This window comes from Dryobates pubescens, chromosome 12 (genome assembly GCF_014839835.1).
Source record: "Dryobates pubescens isolate bDryPub1 chromosome 12, bDryPub1.pri, whole genome shotgun sequence".
In the NCBI taxonomy this organism is placed as follows: Eukaryota; Metazoa; Chordata; class Aves; order Piciformes; family Picidae; genus Dryobates; species Dryobates pubescens.
Genome location: NC_071623.1, coordinates 15,568,579 through 15,587,612, shown reverse-complemented (window position 1 = coordinate 15,587,612; position 19,034 = coordinate 15,568,579). Strand labels below are relative to the sequence as shown.

At 43.5% G+C, this 19,034-nt stretch overlaps 1 protein-coding gene across 1 annotated transcript in view; it reads left to right on the top strand.

The window, feature by feature from the left end:
• LOC104303668 (amine oxidase [flavin-containing] B) overlaps positions 1-7,092 on the top strand; it is a 59,023-nt gene extending 51,931 nt beyond the window's left edge. The window contains exons 13-16 of the mRNA XM_054166095.1: positions 467-578; positions 2,138-2,200; positions 2,575-2,733; positions 6,633-7,092. Of these exons, the coding sequence (XP_054022070.1) occupies positions 467-578; positions 2,138-2,200; positions 2,575-2,730 (331 nt within the window). The 3' untranslated portion in view covers positions 2,731-2,733; positions 6,633-7,092. The remainder of the gene's footprint in view (positions 1-466; positions 579-2,137; positions 2,201-2,574; positions 2,734-6,632) is intronic.
• The last annotated feature ends 11,942 nt before the right edge of the window (positions 7,093-19,034 follow it).

Here is a 19,034-nt window from a genome sequence, read left to right as displayed (position 1 = left end):
TATTTAATTTGATTTTCATGTATTTAATGAAATTTTAATAACTGTTGCAAATTCTAGCAAAAATAGAATTATAAAAAAGTAATCCTTTTAAATTTTGTTGGTTTTTGGATTGATTATTATTTGCTTGTTGTTTTAGATATTATGAGGATGGTACTTCAGAATGCTGCGCTGTCGGTAATGCCTAGCATTGGTATTTGTGACGCTGGCTAAAATTGTGTGGTAGAATAAGTCTCATCTTAAACTAACCGTCCTCTACACACATGAGTAATGTAGACATCCAGAAAATATGAGCACTGATGTGTTTACTGTCAAATATTAAATGCAATGCAGACTCCCTTTCCAACTCATCTTACCCATGGTTACTGTGGAAAGCGCTCACCATTATTTAAAACACTGATATTAGCCCAAGGATTTAAGTTACTGTTTCTGAAATGGCTGATGTGACTTACCGCTTGTCCTGTTCCAGGATTATTCGGCAGCCCATTGGCAGGATCTATTTTGCTGGCACAGAGACAGCCACAGAGTGGAGTGGATACATGGAGGGGGCTGTACAGGCTGGAGAAAGAGCAGCCAGAGAGGTACAGATGCAAGCCCAAACCAGGAAGCACTGTCAATTGTCCTATAAAAATGAAAGCTTTTCTGGTTGGAGGTTAAATGGAACTGTTGACAGCTTCAAACATCCTGAAGTCTTGATGCAAATCCCTGCAAAAGAGAGAGACTTAAGTGCAAAACCTCCATCCCTTTTGATTTAGAATGCTTGGGAAGGACTCTCACTGTTTCATCAAACTCTTCTGTTTCCAGGAATTACATCCTTTCTTCTTTAACTGAAATCCTGGTCGTGGACCTAAGTAATTTTTTCCCCCAGAGGGGCACTCATAATTTGATCATGGCTGTTAGCCTTACTAGGAACAGCTCAGTTCTGCAGCTATCCATGCCAAGCCAGTTCCTTCTTCAGGTATTTCCAACAATACCACTGACAGTGATATACTGTTGAGACAGCCTTATGTAAAGTTATCAAACAAGGACTTTAATGTTTTACTTCTGAGAAAATGCCAGTTAGGCAAGTATTTTCAGGAATATTAGTTTATGGAGCAGTAAAAGAAGTTTCATCTGTTTTATGAGATGAAGGGAACTTTGTGGCTAAAAACTACAGCCAGGGAACAGAAATTAGCCTGGAAAGAGTCTGGAGACTTCATCTAGCCCTTGCCCCAGCCTAAAAAGGCAGGGATCCACTGTCTCCAAGCTATCCTGTTTTTTGACAACCTGCTCTTGAAAACCTCCAGAGATAGTCTTCATGACCTCTCTAATGTTAGGACATTACTACAAGACTTCCATAAGCCTTGGCAGAGAAGTTGACAAGTAAGCCTGGATGGTTTAAAAAAAAAAACCAATAACAAAAACTGCTGTTTTTCTTTCCCCACTTACTTGTGAAAGAAAAATGTTTAAAACCTAGTGCAAAGTTGTTTCTTGCTTTCCCATGTTGAAAAGTTGTCAGGGTCCATCAATCTTGTCTAGAATAAAAGCCCATTGTAAAAGACATAAAATCTTAAAACTACAAGTGCCTAGAATAGGAAAAACCATTAATATCACCACCTCCACCTTATTTTACTGTAGAAGTAGTTAATCCTGCTGCCTTTTTCTGCCACTCATTTCAGATAATCTTTGCTATCCTACTGATCAGTGGTTGCTCTGGTACTTCGAAGGGTTGTTTTTCCATTTCTTTTTATTGTTACTTTCTTCTGACTGAAAGCAGTGGTCTGTCATCACTCACAGGATTCTGTTCCTCTTCCTAAATCCCAGTATAATTTGCAAAACAAGCTGCTCCTACCTATCTAGCTTGGCCATGCAGTAGCTGGTTTATGCATGCCTCACTTCCATGAGTGTATAGTCAACTACTATTCATATTCATGGGACTAGTCAAGTTCCAGTATCTTGCATGGTCTAAGTAAGCACAGAGAGGTTTTCTTGTTACTGTTTCTATTTCCCACTAGGAGGGGATGCCTTATTAAATATCAGGCTTCCTCAGTTTTCTTTTAACATGTGAATACACAGCAATTTATGTGCTCAGTATTCTCATCCAGCTCTTTCCCTTTTGAAAAATGAATGGCACTTACTAGAGAATGCTATTTATTTTCAGATACTGTTTGCTATGAGGAAAATCCCAGACAGTGAAATTTGGAAGCCAGAACCTGAATCAATTGTAAGTCTTTCTGTAGAGTAAATGGGTTATTTTGTTTTTCCTGGGGTTTAGCTGTTTTCTTTAAGTTCACTAAATCAAAGCCACAGAAGACTTCCACTTACTCACCACTTACCATGCCCTAAACATGATAAAAATCTGGAGAGGGCTCTCACCTGACAACTGTGTAGCTTGGGATCAGAAAGAACTGTGATTTTTAACCATTTTCTCCACATAGCTCCTCTTCTCACCTTTAACTGAGCAGTCTGATACTCTGTACTTGATAACACAAACTGCTTCAACCCAGTGTCTGTTTCTGCTGCAAGAATCTCCAGGTTTACTTTCTGCCTCTCACAGTGGAAATGATGTGATGTTGATAATAGATACTGTCCCTGCAGGACGTTCCAGCTTTGCCCATCACTACAACCTTCTGGGAGAGGAACTTGCCATCTGTGCCAGGACTGCTAAAGCTGATTGCATTTTCCACTTTCTTCACATCTGTGGCTGCAGCTGGGCTATTTGCCTACAGAAAGGGGCTTCTAGTTCGAAACTGAAAGGTACCAACACAAAGCCTCATACTTGTTGTCTTTTTTAAGGAGGTTCCTTTGTGTATTTCCTTTTCTCCAAAATCAAATCAGGACTGGACAAGAGTATAAAACACTAAAGAGAAGAGGCTGGAGGGGAGGGATAAAAGAAGGGGATTCATATTGAAAGAGAACCTTTGAATTCAAGCTTCCTGTCTACCAGCATTTTGGTGGTTGAGTTTCTAGCATACCCTGCCAAGTATTACTGTCTTGAAGTTTTTATCCAGATCTCAGGACAAAAGTGACAAAATATCTCTAAAGCTTGCTTGGATTGGATTTTGAGTTCTTGAGCTTTCATCTGAACCAGACCCTGAACTCCAAGTCTTCCTAGGCACTTCTGTTTCTACTTGTAAACAAAGGATTTCTGCCTTCCTGGTAGTAGTCTGAGAAAGAAATCCATTGTTTAAAGAATAATTAACTAGTTCATACAAATTGCTAGTAAGGATTACTTGAGCAGATTTGTTTTTCACCCAGATGTTCAGAGTAAAGGCAGCACCTAAGGGACAAGCCAGGCTAAATTTATCCCTCTGAACTGTGCAAGTGTGACCACAGGTTTTTGGCATTTCTACTGGCACATTTGCTCTACAGTGAGTTAAGGAACAATGCTTTTACTGCCTTTGGCAAGGAGGTTGAATCTCCCTAGCTGTGTTTGTGCTGCCTGGAAGGGCAGAGCTTGTGTGTCCCAGTTGTGTGGGTCCCTGGATCAGATCTCCTCTGCCTAGAAAACTGGCAGGCTCTGGTCTGATGCTTATAGCAGTGTGTCCAATCAGAATATTGGACCTGAGTGTGAATGGGGACCCTTGTGCTAATGTACAGACACACCTTTCTGAACCTTTTTCACCCTGCCTGGCATCTCCTTGCCAAGGAGGTCTTCCTTTAGCTTACTAAATTCTTGCAGGATAGCAAGAGTGCAAGTTAACCTCTTTCTACCCCAAGAAGTTGTAAAGCCTTCCATAAAAAATTTTCCTTATGGTGGTTTTTGCTGGGTTTCTTTTGTTTTGTTTTGTGGGGGTTGGTTTGTGTGGTGTGGGGTTTGTTTTTTTTTTTATTTCATCTACTTAAATGTTCAGGTCTCTACAACTACCTGAAGGGAGGCTTGTAGAGAGATAGGCACTGGTCCCTTTCATTCTATCATTAGTTTCTCGTGAGAAGAGAATGGCCTCAAGCTACTCCACAGGAGGTATAGGCTGGACATTAGGAAAGTTTTTTTTATGGAAAGGGTTGTCAGGCACTGGAACAGGCTGCCCAGGGAGGTGGTTGAGTTCTAAACACACCCAGGGATGTGTTTAGAAGCCATATATATCTGCTGCTTGGGGACGTGGTGTAGTGACACTCCTAGTGGAGTGGGGGAAATGGCTGCACTTGATCTCAGAGGGCCTTTCTGGCCTGGATGATTCTGTGTATGCTTCGGACACCTCGAGGCTGTCACTTGCCAGGTAGGGCACAATGGACCTGCAAATGTAGCACTGGTGTAAAATAACCCAAAGAATAGGAAGCCAACTTACCTGCTTCCCAAAACTTGGTTCATGCTGAGCACAGCTTAGCTGATTCAGAGCTTCAGTCTCAGGATCCCAACTGTATTGATGGAATTAGCACTTCTGCCTGCTGTGTTGTACTGACTGTGCACTTTTTAGTAACCCTTCAAGGATCTAAATGACGGAGTAATCCAAGAGAATCATGGATCAGAGAGTTGTATGCAAGTGCTTCTGCCCTGCTGACCTTGGTACACTCCAAACAATATTTAAAAAAAAAAGAGGGGGAGGGGGAACACTAGGGGAAAAGTCAACGAAACAAACTTTTACGTACTTGCCAACAAGATGATGGTACCTTGTTTCTGCTGGTTTACATCTGCACACAAAACAGGAAGACACAGGTGTAATATGAGGACAGGAATTGGTGCAGATGAAGTTTGAGATGTCTGGAATTTTTTCTGAGCCTGTTTGCTGCACTTCTCCCTTCAACCACTGCCGATTTATATGCACAGAAATTACGCTGCAGTAAAAAGCCACGGAGGGAAGTGTAATAATGTATTCAGCAACTAGTGTGAACAGATGGCAGAGGAACTGTATCACCAGTCTCAGGCAGACTTTTGGGGATAGCATCTGATCTTTCTTGTGCAGAGCCATGCTTTGTTCTCCAAATAGTAGTTCAGTGGATTTCTATGGGACTTATAAACCTGTAATATTTGTGAGCAGCGCATCCGTCTCCAGCCCTTAGGTTTCTTTCTTTTTAACTTGATGTGCCAGTTAAAAAGCTTCTTATAGCAGCAGCTTGGGTTTTACCACAAATGAATATCCTCATAACAGCTTCTTAAAATGTGTAAGGGAGCTTTTCAGACATAAAGATCCTTAAGTCAGAAGAACAGTGCAGCAGCATACATATGGCCTTTCTCATTGTATCCCATAGAGCACCAATTGGCTAGGACATGTGCCTACCACAGAATGCTTCTACATGGCTTTCTCTCCATGTGATTTATTTACTAAATGAATTTGTAACCAAAAGCTGAATTGGTAAGTTCAGAACTTCTGCAACTCAGACAATTCTCAGGCCTGAGTTAAACATAGGAACCTAACTTTGGGAAGATATTTTTTTCAATTGGCCCAACATTTGTAAGTGCTAGATGGTGAATACATACTTAACACGTAAAGAACTGCTGCATTTGCAGTTGATTTCTCTGCTCCAAAACTGTTTGGAGTTTAAGCCCTGCTTCTGCTCTAGAAATACTCAGCAGGTTTCTAAAGGGGGAGCAGATCATAGTCATTCAGGCTGGGAAAGACCACTGGAATCAAGTCCAACAATTGAGCCTGCTCTACAAAGTTCACCCCTAAACCATATCCCCAAACACCACATCTAAATGGCCTTTAAATACATCCAGGGATGCTGACTCAACCAACTCCCTGGGCAGCCTATTCCAATGTCTGACCAATCTTTCTGTGGAAAAAAATAACTTCCCAATGTCCAGTCTAAACCTACCCTGTTGCAGTTTGAAGCAGTTTCTTTTTGTTCTATCGCTAATCACCTGATAGAAAAGACCAGCACCAACCTCTCTACAAAGTCCTTTCAGGTAGTTGTAGAGAGCGATGATGTCTGCCCTTAGCCTCCTCTTCTTGAAACTAAACAGCCCCAGCTCCTTCAGTCACTCTTCATAAGATTTATTCTCCAGGCCCTTCATCAGCTCCATTGCCTGCCTTTGCACTCACTCCAGTACCTCCATACCTCTCTTGTACTGGGGTGCTCAAAACTGGACACAATACTCAAGGTATGGCATCACCAGTGCCGAGTACAGGGGGATATTCACCTCGCTACCCCTCCTGGACACAGCATTTCTAATACAAACCAGGAGGCCACTGGCTTTCTTGGCCACCTGGGATCTGTGAGACTAGTGAGGATAAATTGGTTTTATTCACATCCAAAATATATCTCACTTTTCTTTGCTCCCAAATCTGGCAGAGATTTTTTTTTTTCCAGCCTAACAAGAAAAACTTGTTTGCTGTGGAGACAGAAAATCCAAAGTTAAAACAGAAGTTAGGTATAGTTTGAACTGAATCATAACCAAAGGCTTTTCATGGGACTGGTCAACTTAATAAAAAAAAATAAAATTTAATAGTCATAGACTTTCAAACAGAAGAAACAAAAAGAAAAATGATAATAAAAAACCCACCCAAAATCAACCACAAAGGATTTCTCATGATCTACCACAGCTAAAAATAGTTGCAGCTTAAAAACTTTAATTAAATTTGGATCTTCTGAGATTTCTAGCCAAACCTGATGAATCTGGGAAGTCTGAATTACCTCTGTATTAGCGCTCAACTTTTTTGTCTTCATCCTTCCAGACTGCTACAGCATTAGGAATGCTCTCATTGTCTTTACAGCTGTGTCTTGCTGCCATTCTGCTGTGGAGTTTACCATCACTATGGGATTGAAAAGATGGAATAGCTGCTGTTTTCTTGCCCTTTGCCACGTAAAAGGAATATGTGGCACTCCGTGTATGTGGATGCCACTGTGATGACAAAGCTGACAAACGAAGGTAGAGAATCAAGTTGCTCCCCCATGGGAAGAGGGAACATTCAGCACTGGGCTACATTTTTCAAACTCCTTTGCGTCGACCCTTCAAAAAGAAGAATGAAGTCTGGTTTAATGGGTAACCAGTTGTGCTGTATTCTTAATTTATTATCATGTTTGATGAGAAATTTGCTATTGTGAACGTTCCAGCAGTTTACTGGCTTCATAAAATGTGTTATAGGAACAACCATGGAATTAATTGGTTTTGTCTCTTACGAACTGATTTGTGTTATCATGCATATTTTGTAAGGCTCCTAAGAGTTTTCAGGAAAAAAACAAACCAACACCACAAGACGTTTCCTTGCTTGTACACTGCTTTTATAGCAGCTGTGCATGGCAAAGGATATTGGCTCATGGCATGAAAATGTGTGTTGATGAAAGTACTTGAAAGCTAATTGTATAAACTCTTTGACAGTAACAAGGAAGTGAGCAATTTGAGGCAGCCTCTTCTCTTTCCTTGAACTAGTGGATTTTTTCATCTCCATGCATATCTTGATTCCAAATGGTACATCTGCTGTCAATACAACAGAGAACATTAATCATAATTAAATATATGTCTGAGCATTGGTCATCACTGGAACCCAAGGCCTGGAGGAGATGCTAGGGACTTCTATTAAAATATCTTCCCATGTCTTTAGTGCAACTAGTGTTTCACTGAGGAAGACTTTACAGAAGTCCAGAAACTGTAGGATTTTTCTTTAATTTTTTGTTTATATTTCTAGACATGAAAGACAAATATTTTTGAGGAAGAAGGGATTGTATGATTTCCAAAAGTATTTGTATGAAAAAGAGAGGCAGGATTAAACGACAACAGATGTGCCACTGCTCTCAGACTCTTCTCAGTGATGCCCAATGACAGGACAAGGGGCAATGGGTGTAAGCTGAGGCATAGGAAGCTCCATGGAAACGGGAGGAAAAAAACTTTCACTGTTGAGGGTGACAGAACAATGGAACAGGCTGCCCAGGGGGGTTGTGGAGTCTCTTGCTCAGGAGATAATCAATACCCACCTGGATGCATTCCTGTGTGATCTGATATAGATGATCCTGCTCTGGCAGGGGGTTGGACTGGATGATCTTTCAAGGTCCCTTCCAGACCCTGACCCTTCTGTGAAAAAGCAAACCCATGTAAATCGCAGATTACAAATAAACCTGACCTGTGTTTAAATAGACTAACATTCCCTCTCCCATTTTCACCATCTTAAGATCACCTTGATCTTACAATCTGTTCTTCAACAGAGAGAATAAAACAGATGACCAAAGCAGTCTTGCTTTCAAAGTATCTCTACAGTCAAATCATTTAGGCGTTGTCATAGACTGCCGCTTATAGCATGTCTCCCGTGGTCATGTACAGGTCAGTGTTCAGTGATGCCTGCCTTTGTGTTTTGGAAAAAGAGTGACTTCACTTTGCAGGAATATATATATATATTTTTTTTTTTTCTGTGTGTGATGATCTTGTGCCTTTCATAACTGTAGCATTTTCTCAAGTGCCTCTGTGGTAACTGTCTCCCTTGGTTTCCTTCTTAAGTTTGTTCTTTCAATAGGCTCTGCAGGTATTTTTATCACAGATGTGAACTTTTTTTAACCTTAATTAGAATCAATAAATATTGTCATGTCACATTTACTGCCTGAAGCTTTTCTTTCGTGGAAACCCTTTTAGACTTGGTTGTGATGGTATTACTTGGCAACACAATGTTTTGCCAGTGAGGTATCTTTGTCTTTTCTCAACAAAGAAAGCTTTCTAAAGGAGAGGATAAAAAAAGCCGAGCAACCCCCCCTCAAAAGCAAGCACCAAAAAATCCAACCATACTTGGTAACAGTTCTTGCTAACATGTGGATGGCCAATTGTCTTATACTGAAGTATTAGTTTTATTGCTACAGCTGGGCTTGGAGTGTCCCCATCATGAACAAGTCTCTCTCACAGCGCCTTGTTTACAAAGAACATGCATGGGCAGGAGCTTGTGCTTTATAGGTGCTCATAAGAGTCAAGGGCAAATAGTATGCAGCTGTTAGTGAATATGGGAAGAAACAAAACTTGTACCAGATACTGTGTGGAGTAAACCTGAAAAACCTGGAATAAAAACAAGAGACAAATAGCAGTGGCTTTATTTAATCCAGCAGCCCACTGTTAGTGCTAGAGCAGTCACTGAAGAAATAAATTTGTCTTTGGGAAGCGACCTGTGTTTCACAAAAACATAGACTATGACTACTGAAAAAGTGTGAAAAACGTGTCAAAAGTATGCAGTGCCCTTTGTAAGGGCTTAACTTTCAGTATTACTTACAAGTTATAAAGGAGCACAAATACCATGAAAGTAAATATCCTCAACTAATCCTTTGCATGCTTTTGTAAAGCATCACTCCCCTAAGAAATGTATCAGAGCCAACAACTCATTTCACAGGCCCTCAAAGCAGCTCATAAATGGTTTTGAGTCTTCAGTGTTGCTGCCCTGGGTCAGATTTGAACTACATCTTTAACCCTTTGTTCAGATGTATCCTGTGGCATTCCAGAGAAGGTACTGAAATGCTAATGTGTGCCTGTATTTATTTGCAATTCTTTCAGTGTGCATGTCAAAGCAGCTCTGTCAGCCAGGGAGCACTTCATTATTTCCAGCAGTCCAGCGTACTGAAAATTAATTTGGACAGATTAATACAGGTGAAATGCGTTTTGTACAACATCCTTAGAAGGTAATAATATGATTTCCCAAGAAACCAATTTGAAATCCCACTTGCTGTTTAAGAGAGGGTAGGATGTGTTTGCAAATTATTTGGTGAAATCATGCAAAATTGACTTCCTAGTATAAAAATGGAGGATTGTCTTTTCCTCTCACCTTGTATGCTTGTACAAATCTACTCATCAGAAACAAACTCTGAAATGTTTGAAGGGCTAATGAGGTTTGCCTTCTGGATTAAGGCAGGGTAAATTCCCCTTGGGCCTACAGAGTTGTCTCAAAAGAAAAGCATCCAAGAACAAAAGGCAATACTGGCCTCAGGTTGTACGGAAACAAGACAACGTTTGGTATCTGCTGGAAACAAGGTGAGGATTTCTATTTACACCAGTGCAGTAGGGCCCAAGTTTTTGCCACCTCCTTTGAGTTGCTTCTGTCAACAGAGCTGCCAGGACACAGCCTTGTGATTCAGCCCATGCAGGACTGGAGGAGTACTATTGACTGGTCTTTCTCTCTTGCTCTGTGTAGTAAAATACCTAAATTGATGGAGTTTCTAACTTCAGGATCTCGGTTACATGCTTCAAATACATGGGATTAGTTCATATCTAATGCATCTGTTTCACTTATTCTGCAAAGGCATCAATAGCCAGGTTAGATGTTTTCAAAGAGCACATAGGTGCCCACCTAAAAGCAATTCAGGAACCAAAACATAGTTGCCATGTGCCTTTCAGACACCTGAGGGCACCTTGACCATTCTCCATCTGCTGCTAGTGGTAGCCATGTGTCCTAAACCAGTCCTGCACAGCTGCACAGGATTTGGATACCAAACCAGGCAGCTTCTACCTCCTACCAACTGCTGATGGCAATTAGGTGCTTAAATGCTTCCTTAGAGTGTTTCACTTTAGAGAAATACAAACAAGGATAATGCAGATCCTGGGAATCTAATGTCATGCACGTTAATACATTGCATATTAATAGGTACCTGCACATGTCATTTGTTAAACCATAGCTGCCCTTTATGCAGACAGCCTAGGCAGTGATTTTGTTGGTGACTGGAAGGGAAAAGGAAGGTGTGATACTCTAGTCAGAATACTGGCAAGGTTTGCTAGAAAAGCCTTCAGTTAGCAGTTGAGTGCCAAGTTAAGCTGCAAAAAAGATATACCTGAGTAGAAGGGTTTGTAGGTTTATCTTAGTTTGCATGATTGGTACAGTCATAGCAATCAGCTGTTCTGAAGTTAGGCTAGAAAGAGCTCAAAAATGAATTTTGCTGTCTGCTGAGTCTTTACCCAGTGCTGTGTTGGCTCAGTCCCAGTTTTCCATTCATGCTGACCTTACTGAAAGATGCAACAACATTGTTTGAGTTTTTACATCTATTTTGGGTCAAAGACAATCTCACTCTGTGTTTTGACAGAATGTGAGAGTTAACTTTTCTAATTTGGATATAAAGGGTTGTTACCTTTCACCTAGGGCTCTTTTTCCTATGCGCATAGGGAATTTTCTGTTAGTAAATCTTGCAATCAATTCTTAATGGAACAAACCTTACAAACCTTGAGTACTATGTCCAGTTCTGGGCCCCTCAATTTAAGAAGGGTATTGAGACACTTGAGCATGTCCAGAGAAGGGCAACAAGGTTGATGAGAGGTCTGGAGCAAAAGCCTTATGAGGAGAGGCTGAGGGAGCTGGGGTGGCTTAGCCTGGAGAATAGGAGGCTCAGGGGAAACCTCATTGCTCTCTACAACTACCCGAAAGCACAAAAGCAAAGAGCTTGGTAGCTCGAGCCACGAGAGAGAGGGCAAAGAGAAAGAGGGCAACTTGTTTGCAAATTGGGGTAATACTTATAAGTTTCTCAAAGTTGGATTTGGCCAATGGGCACTCTTGTAAACAACCAGCTTCAGCCTACAGAAAGTGTGAAGCTAGAATTATGGCCATACTTGGTAGTAGCAGGAGTATCCTGTGTGAAAGATGCATGCAGTTGTTTGTTCTGTCTGGCTAACACCTTGGCCTTTGTTTCTCTCAAGAAAGGAGGGGGATGTGTCCACACATGCTGGGACAAGTTTCAATATCTGGGGCATAATTCTGGGTGTATGGTGCCTTCACCACAACAGAAAGAGTAATTGGTCATTGGAATGTGCTGCCCAGGGAGGTGGTGGAGTCACCGACCCTGGAGGTGTTCAAAAAAGGATTGGACATGGCACTTGAAGCCATGATTTAGTTAGTCATGAGGTGTTGGGTAATAGGTTGGACTTGATGATCTCTCAGGTCTTTTCCAACCTTATTGATTCTATGATTCTATGAAAATAATAAATATCCAGCTCCATTTACTCTGGCATCTACAGACTCTGTAGACTCCTTTTCCCATCCCTGCAGCTTGGAGAAGGGAAAAACACCTCATCCAAATCTAAGCCATCCAGTCATCTGACCTACAGCAGAAAGGGTGTGATAAGACAAGTTCCTCCAGGAGCAGGAACTTCTTCACTGTGAGAGTCACAGTCTCTTCAGAGGGATTGTGGAGTCTCCTTCTCTGGAGATTTTCAAGACCCATCTGGATGTGTTCCTGTGTGACCTGTGCTAGATTCTATGGTCCTGCCCTGGCAGTAGGGGTTGGACTTGATCTTTGGAGGTCCCTTCCAATCCCTAACATCCTGTGACTCTGTGAAGTACAGACCAGCCTCACCTGCCCAAGGGCATAATGTCATTGTCAGTAGTAACTTTGAAGGGGTCTTGTGAAGTGCTGTTTCCCTGTGGACAAAGAGATCTGTTGAAGATATTCTTGAGGAAGCAGTACCCAGCAGAAACACCAGCCTGTGGCTGATGGGGTTTGTCAAATGGCTCGGTTTGCTCCCACACAGCCATCTAATGTTACTTGATGATGCACTCGAATATGCTCTGATGCTTGGATGGGAAGGAAGCATATTAATGGGAGGGGGAGTAAAGAAAGCATATTAATAATGCATTGAGGCATCCTTGTCAGCTCTCAGGCTGTTCACTCCAATTTGCATGTGCTCCAAGTTCTAAGAAAACACTTTGTACAGCAGTGTTGCCTTTAGCAGAAATTACATTATAATTTCAGATGTGGAAACTTCTGTTCCAGGTCTGAGGCAGCAAGATGTCCCATCAGACTGTGCAGTTGTTATCTTAAACAATTGACCTGCACGCTTGCACTTAATCACAATTAACGGGAGATGTTACTCCAGCTTCCACTTGCCAATTCAGCCTGAAGTGGAACAAGAGTATTAAACTGAATTAGAAACTATGTTATTCCCTCATAATTTGTTTATGAGCTGGAGCGTGGCCAGGATGCTTTTTCAGAGGTTGCATATTTAAGCCGACAGCTATATTCTGTCAAGAGACGCACCCTTCTTGGAGGAGGGGAGAGTTCAGGTGCAATCAGGATCTGTGCTCACACTTTTCTTCCAGATCCTTTATGCTGCCAAGCATCAGAAAAGACTCAAGCTGCCCTTCAGAGGAGGTCTTGCAGTGTTGGCAGAGAGGTTGCAGAGTGGTGGTGTGCAGCAGCCATTCCATTGCCCTGATTTCTGCCAGCAGCTGCCTAGGGCAGGAAAGCAGGGATGGAGCCTGCCTTTCTCTGTCTCCTCCAATGTGTCCTTATGGGAGCTTGGACATGAGTGAAAACTGGGACTTTAATCTGGGGCCTTGCTTTAGTGTGCTTCCATTCCAGAGTTTGCTATTTTGGGTACCCACAGGAGCACCAGTGCGGGAAGACCCACTGAGATCTTTTGGCAAATCAAAGTGCAAGGTTGCTCCTACGCTTTTGTCTGCGAGGTGGTAAATTGCTGCTGCGCTGCAGCCAGCAGATGGCAGCCCCGAGCCCCGCCGCGCCCGGCTGCGGCGCCGGCCATGCTCCAGCACAGCTGGCTGCAGCTGCTGTCTGCCAACTGCTGTCCCCTCTCCAGATGCTAGGCTCTGCCGTTTTTTAAGCTCTGCTTTTTTTAAAAAACTCAGCCAGACATCCTGGATTGAACCAACGTTTTCATGGAAATCAAAACTCATTATTAGGAAGTGTAGTGATAGGACAAATGGTGATGGTTTTAAACTGAAAGAGGTAGATTTAGGTTAGATAAAAGGAAGAAATTCTTCATGGTGAGGGTGGAGAGACACTGGACCAGGTTGCCCAGAGAGGTTGTGAATGTCCCATCCCTGGAAGTGTTCAAGGCCATGCTGGATGGGACTGTGAGCAACCTGGACTAGTGGAAGGAGTCCCTCCCTCTCCATGGTATCAGGATTGGGACTAGATGATCTTTTGGGTTCCTTCCAACCTAACCCATTTTATCATTCTGTGATTTTATGATGGTGGTCAGGCTATCATCCAAGGAGTTTTCAAGTGAATGACCTGGCCATGAAAGTCCAAATGAAGAAGTACTCAAGAAATGATTATGTTCTTTGCTTTGTTTTCAACCTTACCTTGAGTGGGAGCTGTCTTGTGGCAGTGAAGCTCACAGTTAGATTTCATAGAGAAAGTGTAACAGTGATAAGATAGAGCTGGCAAATGATGTTTGTTTTATATTGTCTCTGCCTGGTAAGTTCATAGGCAGTTGAAACATCCCCCTGTGTGATGTGTTCATGTTTATAGGCTGTAGCACATCATATCTCCTGGGACCCCTGGAAGAGGCAAAGGGCAGCTTTAAGGCACTTCTGATTTCCTCTGGCACCCAGCAAGCTGCCAGCATCACTGTGCTAAGCTTCCCTTTCCTTTCATAAGTAATGTGCTCTTGCTTGAGAAACTTTTATTCTCTGCTGCTTCCATGTGTGATGAGTTATTTTGTCTGCACTAGATAAGGTGAGGAAATCAAAAAGCAAACAAAAAACCCCAGCCAAACACAAACAACAACAAGGAGAGCAAGAAACAGGTAAAAGAAACTGAGAAGCCAAGCACTGCAAGTAAAGAGCAGAACAGGAACTGCAACTGGAGCCTGAAACATCGATTGCCAAGTGCAGGAGCTAAGTAGGAAAAGTTACAGTTCACTAACAAAGAGCACATTTAGTTTTCCCTACCAGATTCAAACCAAGGTGAAATTTGCTTTCTGTGTGTGTGTGTGTGTGTGTGTAAAGTAATTGTTGCTGTGAACATTTACAATGCAAAATTTCTTGTTTCCAACTGCTCCAAAGAGCAACAGACCAAAAGGAAAATAAGAACACCAACTGAATTCACATTCCCACATAAGAGAAGTCTCTGGATTTGTCCTTTTTTTGATGCCACTGTCTGGGACTGGAAGGTGAGCTCTGTGCAAAGAACATAAGACTAGTCCCCAGCTTCTTCCTGGAGTAGTTTCTGGCTGGAGAAAGCCCTTGATGTCAGGCAGCAGAACATAGTCAACATAGGAACTACAGATGGGAAACAAGGCCACACCTTGAGTACTGTGTCCAGTTCTAGGCCCCTCAATTTACGAAGGACATTGAGACACTTGAACGTGTCCAGAGAAGGGCAAAGAGGCTGGGGAGAGGCCTCGAGCACAAGCCCTGTGAGGAGAGGCTGAGGGAGCTGGGATTGTTTAGCCTGGAGAAGAGGAGGCTCAGGGGAGACCTCATTGCTCTCTACAACTACCTGAAGGGTGGTTGTAACCAGGAGGGGGTTGGTCTCTTCTCCCAGGCAACCAGCACCAGAACAAGAGGACACAGTCTCAAGCTGTGCCAGGGGAGGTTTAGGCTGAAGGTGAGGAGAAAGTTCTTCACAGAGAGAGTTGTTAGCCATTGGAATGTGCTGCCCAGGGAGGTGGTGGAGTTACCATCCCTGGAGGTGTTCAAGAGGGGATTGGATGTGGCACTTGGTGCCATGGTCTAGTCATGAGGTCTGTGGTGACAGGTTGGACTTGATGATCTTTGGGGTCTCTTCTAACCTTGGTGATTCTGTGATTCTGTGAAACCTTCCTGTTACAGCCTGTCAGACTGTGCAGCATTGGCACATGCCCCTGTATGATAATTTATGTTCAAATACATAATGCTAATTTGTGCTGGTGGTTAAGGGTGTGTTTGACCCTGGGAAAAGAGATTGAGCCTGAAAGTGGGAGCTGGATCGAACACGGACTGGGACATACTGATGGTGAACAAGTATCAAGAGATCAGGTGCAGGTGGTACCCACTTGCTTGCCAGGCGAATCAGGTTACATTTCCCTCTGCCTTGTCCCATGTGAGGAGTAAGGCTGAAACAACACTGCCTGACCTGAAGGACATTCATGCCCACTGCACCAAAGCATGCAGCCCCTGCAACCCAGTGCTTCATCCTAGTGGTGGTATCCCCTTCACAGACCTCTCACATTTCCAACCAGAGGAGGGGTTTGAGTTGTCAGCACCCACGCTGGGCATTTTGGAGGTTGTGTAATAGCCAGATGATATGGGAAGGAAAGCTTCACTGGGATAATGGTGCAAAAAACCATCCAGCAGCTCTACTCCCACACCTCTTGCTTATCCATCTCCTGGTGGACCAGCAGCCTGTCACTTTCAGGGTCCTCATCTCAGTAAGGCTGCTTGATGGCAGAGAGGAAGAGGGCAGCCACACTGCCCTGCACAGGCAGGAGCTGCAGCTGAAAAGAGAGGGACAGAAAGAAAGTGGGATGCATGAAAGTCTCACAAGAGTGTTTTTTCCATCTCCAGTGCTGATTTCTATGGCTCTCAAAGATGTTGAAAGGCTAATTATGTGACATGCTGTGAGGGGTTTGGGCACAACTGCTGTGGTACCTGTAAGTAAACCCAGCATTTTAATTGAAAAGAGGCAGAGTCTCACATGCATCAGCTCTGCTCGCTTATTTCACACTGCCTGATTTATTTGCTATGGAGGTATAGGTGGATTTTTTTGTTCTTGGTTTGTTTGTTTTTGATTGTTTCCCCCTTTCTCCCTGCTGCTCCTTCTGCCAGTTCTTGCTCTGCTCTTTATTTCCAAGCACTAACCAGCATAATTTTCACTTGAGTCTTGCCCATTTCCCAGGTATGTCAATGCAGTTCAGTTCCAAACCTGGTACTGATGGACTTAGTGTGGACCTTGGCCTCTCTCATCTCACCCCTGACTTTGAGAGGACAGCCATGTCTGCCAAGGGAGTCCATGGCACTTCCTTCAACAATGAGGGCACTGAGTATCCCTGGTTAGGGAAGGTGTCCAGCTGTGTCAGGCTCTGGGGCTCGCAGCACAAGAGATGCAGGTACCTGCTGGAGCAGGTCCAGAGGAGGGCTACAAAGATGGTCATAGGGCTGGAGCACCTCTCCTAAGAAGATAGCCTGAAAGAATTTTGGCTGTTCGGCCTAGAGAAAAGGCTCTGGTGAGGCCTTACAGGTACATTTCAATATCTGAAGGGGATGCACAGAAAGGCTGGGGAAGGGCTGTTTAGAAGGGCTTGTAGCAATAGGACAAGGGGCAATGGTTTGAAACTGGAGCAGGGTAGTTTTAGATTGGACATAAGGAAGAAGTTCTTTACAACGAGAGTGGTAAAATACTGGAATAGGTTGCCAAGGGATGTGGTTGAGTCTCCGTCCCTGAAGACAAGATCGGACTTGAAGGCTGCCCTGGGCAGACCATCCTAGTTGGAGGTGACCCTGCTCATGGCAGGGGGTATGGACAAGATGACCTTTGAGGTTCCCTTCTGACCTGATGCAACCTGTGAATCTGTGAAGGTTACCACAGGTTTTCTCACTCCATGGCCTGAGTGAGTAGCCAGTGAAAAAAAGGTGTTTCCACTGTGCTTCAGTCTCATGGTTTTAATACCAGGAGCAGGTTGTTTGGAGACTTGTCAGTGGTAATAAACTCAGTCCCATTCTGTCTCAAAATTGGTTTAAGAAGGATGCCTGACTGTTTAATATTTAAGCTAAATGTTTAATGTTTAAACAGGGCAATTGTTCTGATTGTCAGGAAGGGCATTAAAGCAGGATGGAAACTGGTCTACAATCTCTGACAAACGCTGCCCTTGCTCTGCAGTAGTCTGGTGCCTGGGAGCTGCAGGGGTTTCAGAAATGCCAATTTTAATCAACCTCTTTCATTTCATTTGCTGCTTACCACTCCCACTGCAGTGAGACGTGCTTTCTTTCCCCTGCAAAGGGGGGAACATTGTACCTGGCCCTGTTTCAGGCTCGTTCAGCTGAATCGGACTCACACTTCAAAACTGAAACGACTTGGGATAGAAATGTGTGGATAAGGTGAAAAATGAAGCTGGACAGTGTTGGCTTATGGGCATACTCCAGATTTGGGCTCCCTTTTGCAAGTGCACACAAAAGCTATGAAATTCAGGTATCAAGTTTAAAGTCGGCATAAAAATGAATGGCTCTAATTGCCACAAATACACATATCACAGAATCAGAGAATGTTAGGAGTTGGAAGGGACCTTGAGAGATCATCTAGTCCAAGCCCCCTACCAGATCACACAGGAACTCTTCCAGGCAGGTCTTGAATATCTCCAGAGAGGGAGACTCCACAGCCCCCCTGGGCAGCCTGTTCCAATGTTTTGTCACCCTCACAGTGAAATAATTCTTCCTCCAGTTTCCATGGAACTTCCTATGCCTCAACTTCCACCTATTGCCCTTTGTCCTGTCATTGGGCATCACTGAGAAGAGCCTGACTCCAACCTCTTGGCACTCACCCTTTAGGTATTTATAATCATTAATGATGTCTCCCCTCAGTCTCCTCTTCTCCAAGCTGAACAATATATGGTTGAATGTTTTTTAACAGGTATGGACAGTGTTTTTCAGGTGGTGGAAGTATCCCCCTGGTAGAGTGTGCAACTGTGTAGAACTATTTTGCAGAATCACCAAATGCTTGTCAGAAGCAAGCCTGTGCTTTGTCTTCCTTGGGGAGAGCTTGAGAGCTCATAGACCTGTTGTGTGGGGGGGCACATGGAAACCTGACCCACTGGGTGGACTCTAAGGTGGGCCCCAGGTCATGTTTATTCCCTCCCATTTCCTGCCTACTCTCTGTATAACGGGGGAGCAATTTCCGGCCTCACTTTGTCTTGCCTTTTCCTCCCTGCCTGGTGGAGCTTGCTGCAGTTGCTGAGAGCTGGTGACCACGCAGTTGGACTTACCTGCCAGGTAAGATCCAGGTCTGCTACCTGGTGTGGGGGCCCGCATCCCAGGAAATCCATCGCCATCCAACCTGGTTCTGTGTACACCCGTATATATATCCCTTTCCCTAATACCTCTGGACCTTCCCCTTCTCTAAATACCTTTTATTTTTTTGTAACAATTACTTTCTTCTGATTTCTGTTCAGGTCTTTTGTTTACCCTTTTACTTCCCATGCCTACCTTTTCCCTATGGGGGGAGTGGGAGGAGGAAGAGAGGGGTAACCTACTTTCTGTCCCATTTGGTTTCTGCCCTGGAAACTCAAATGGTAGCAAGACCTTAGGTAGCAACTACAGCTGTGCCAGGCTGCATGCACCAGGCAGTTCTACTACACAGCAATCCCTTCTCTGTAATGGCTGGAGCTGGGGAGAACAGCAGTCAGCAGGAAGCCCTTGAGTCAAGCAGCAATTCACATTAGTCACTTTCCCCCCTTAATATTTTTCTAAGGCAGATGCTAAGCCAACCTATCAAACGGCCTGTCAAAAAAACCT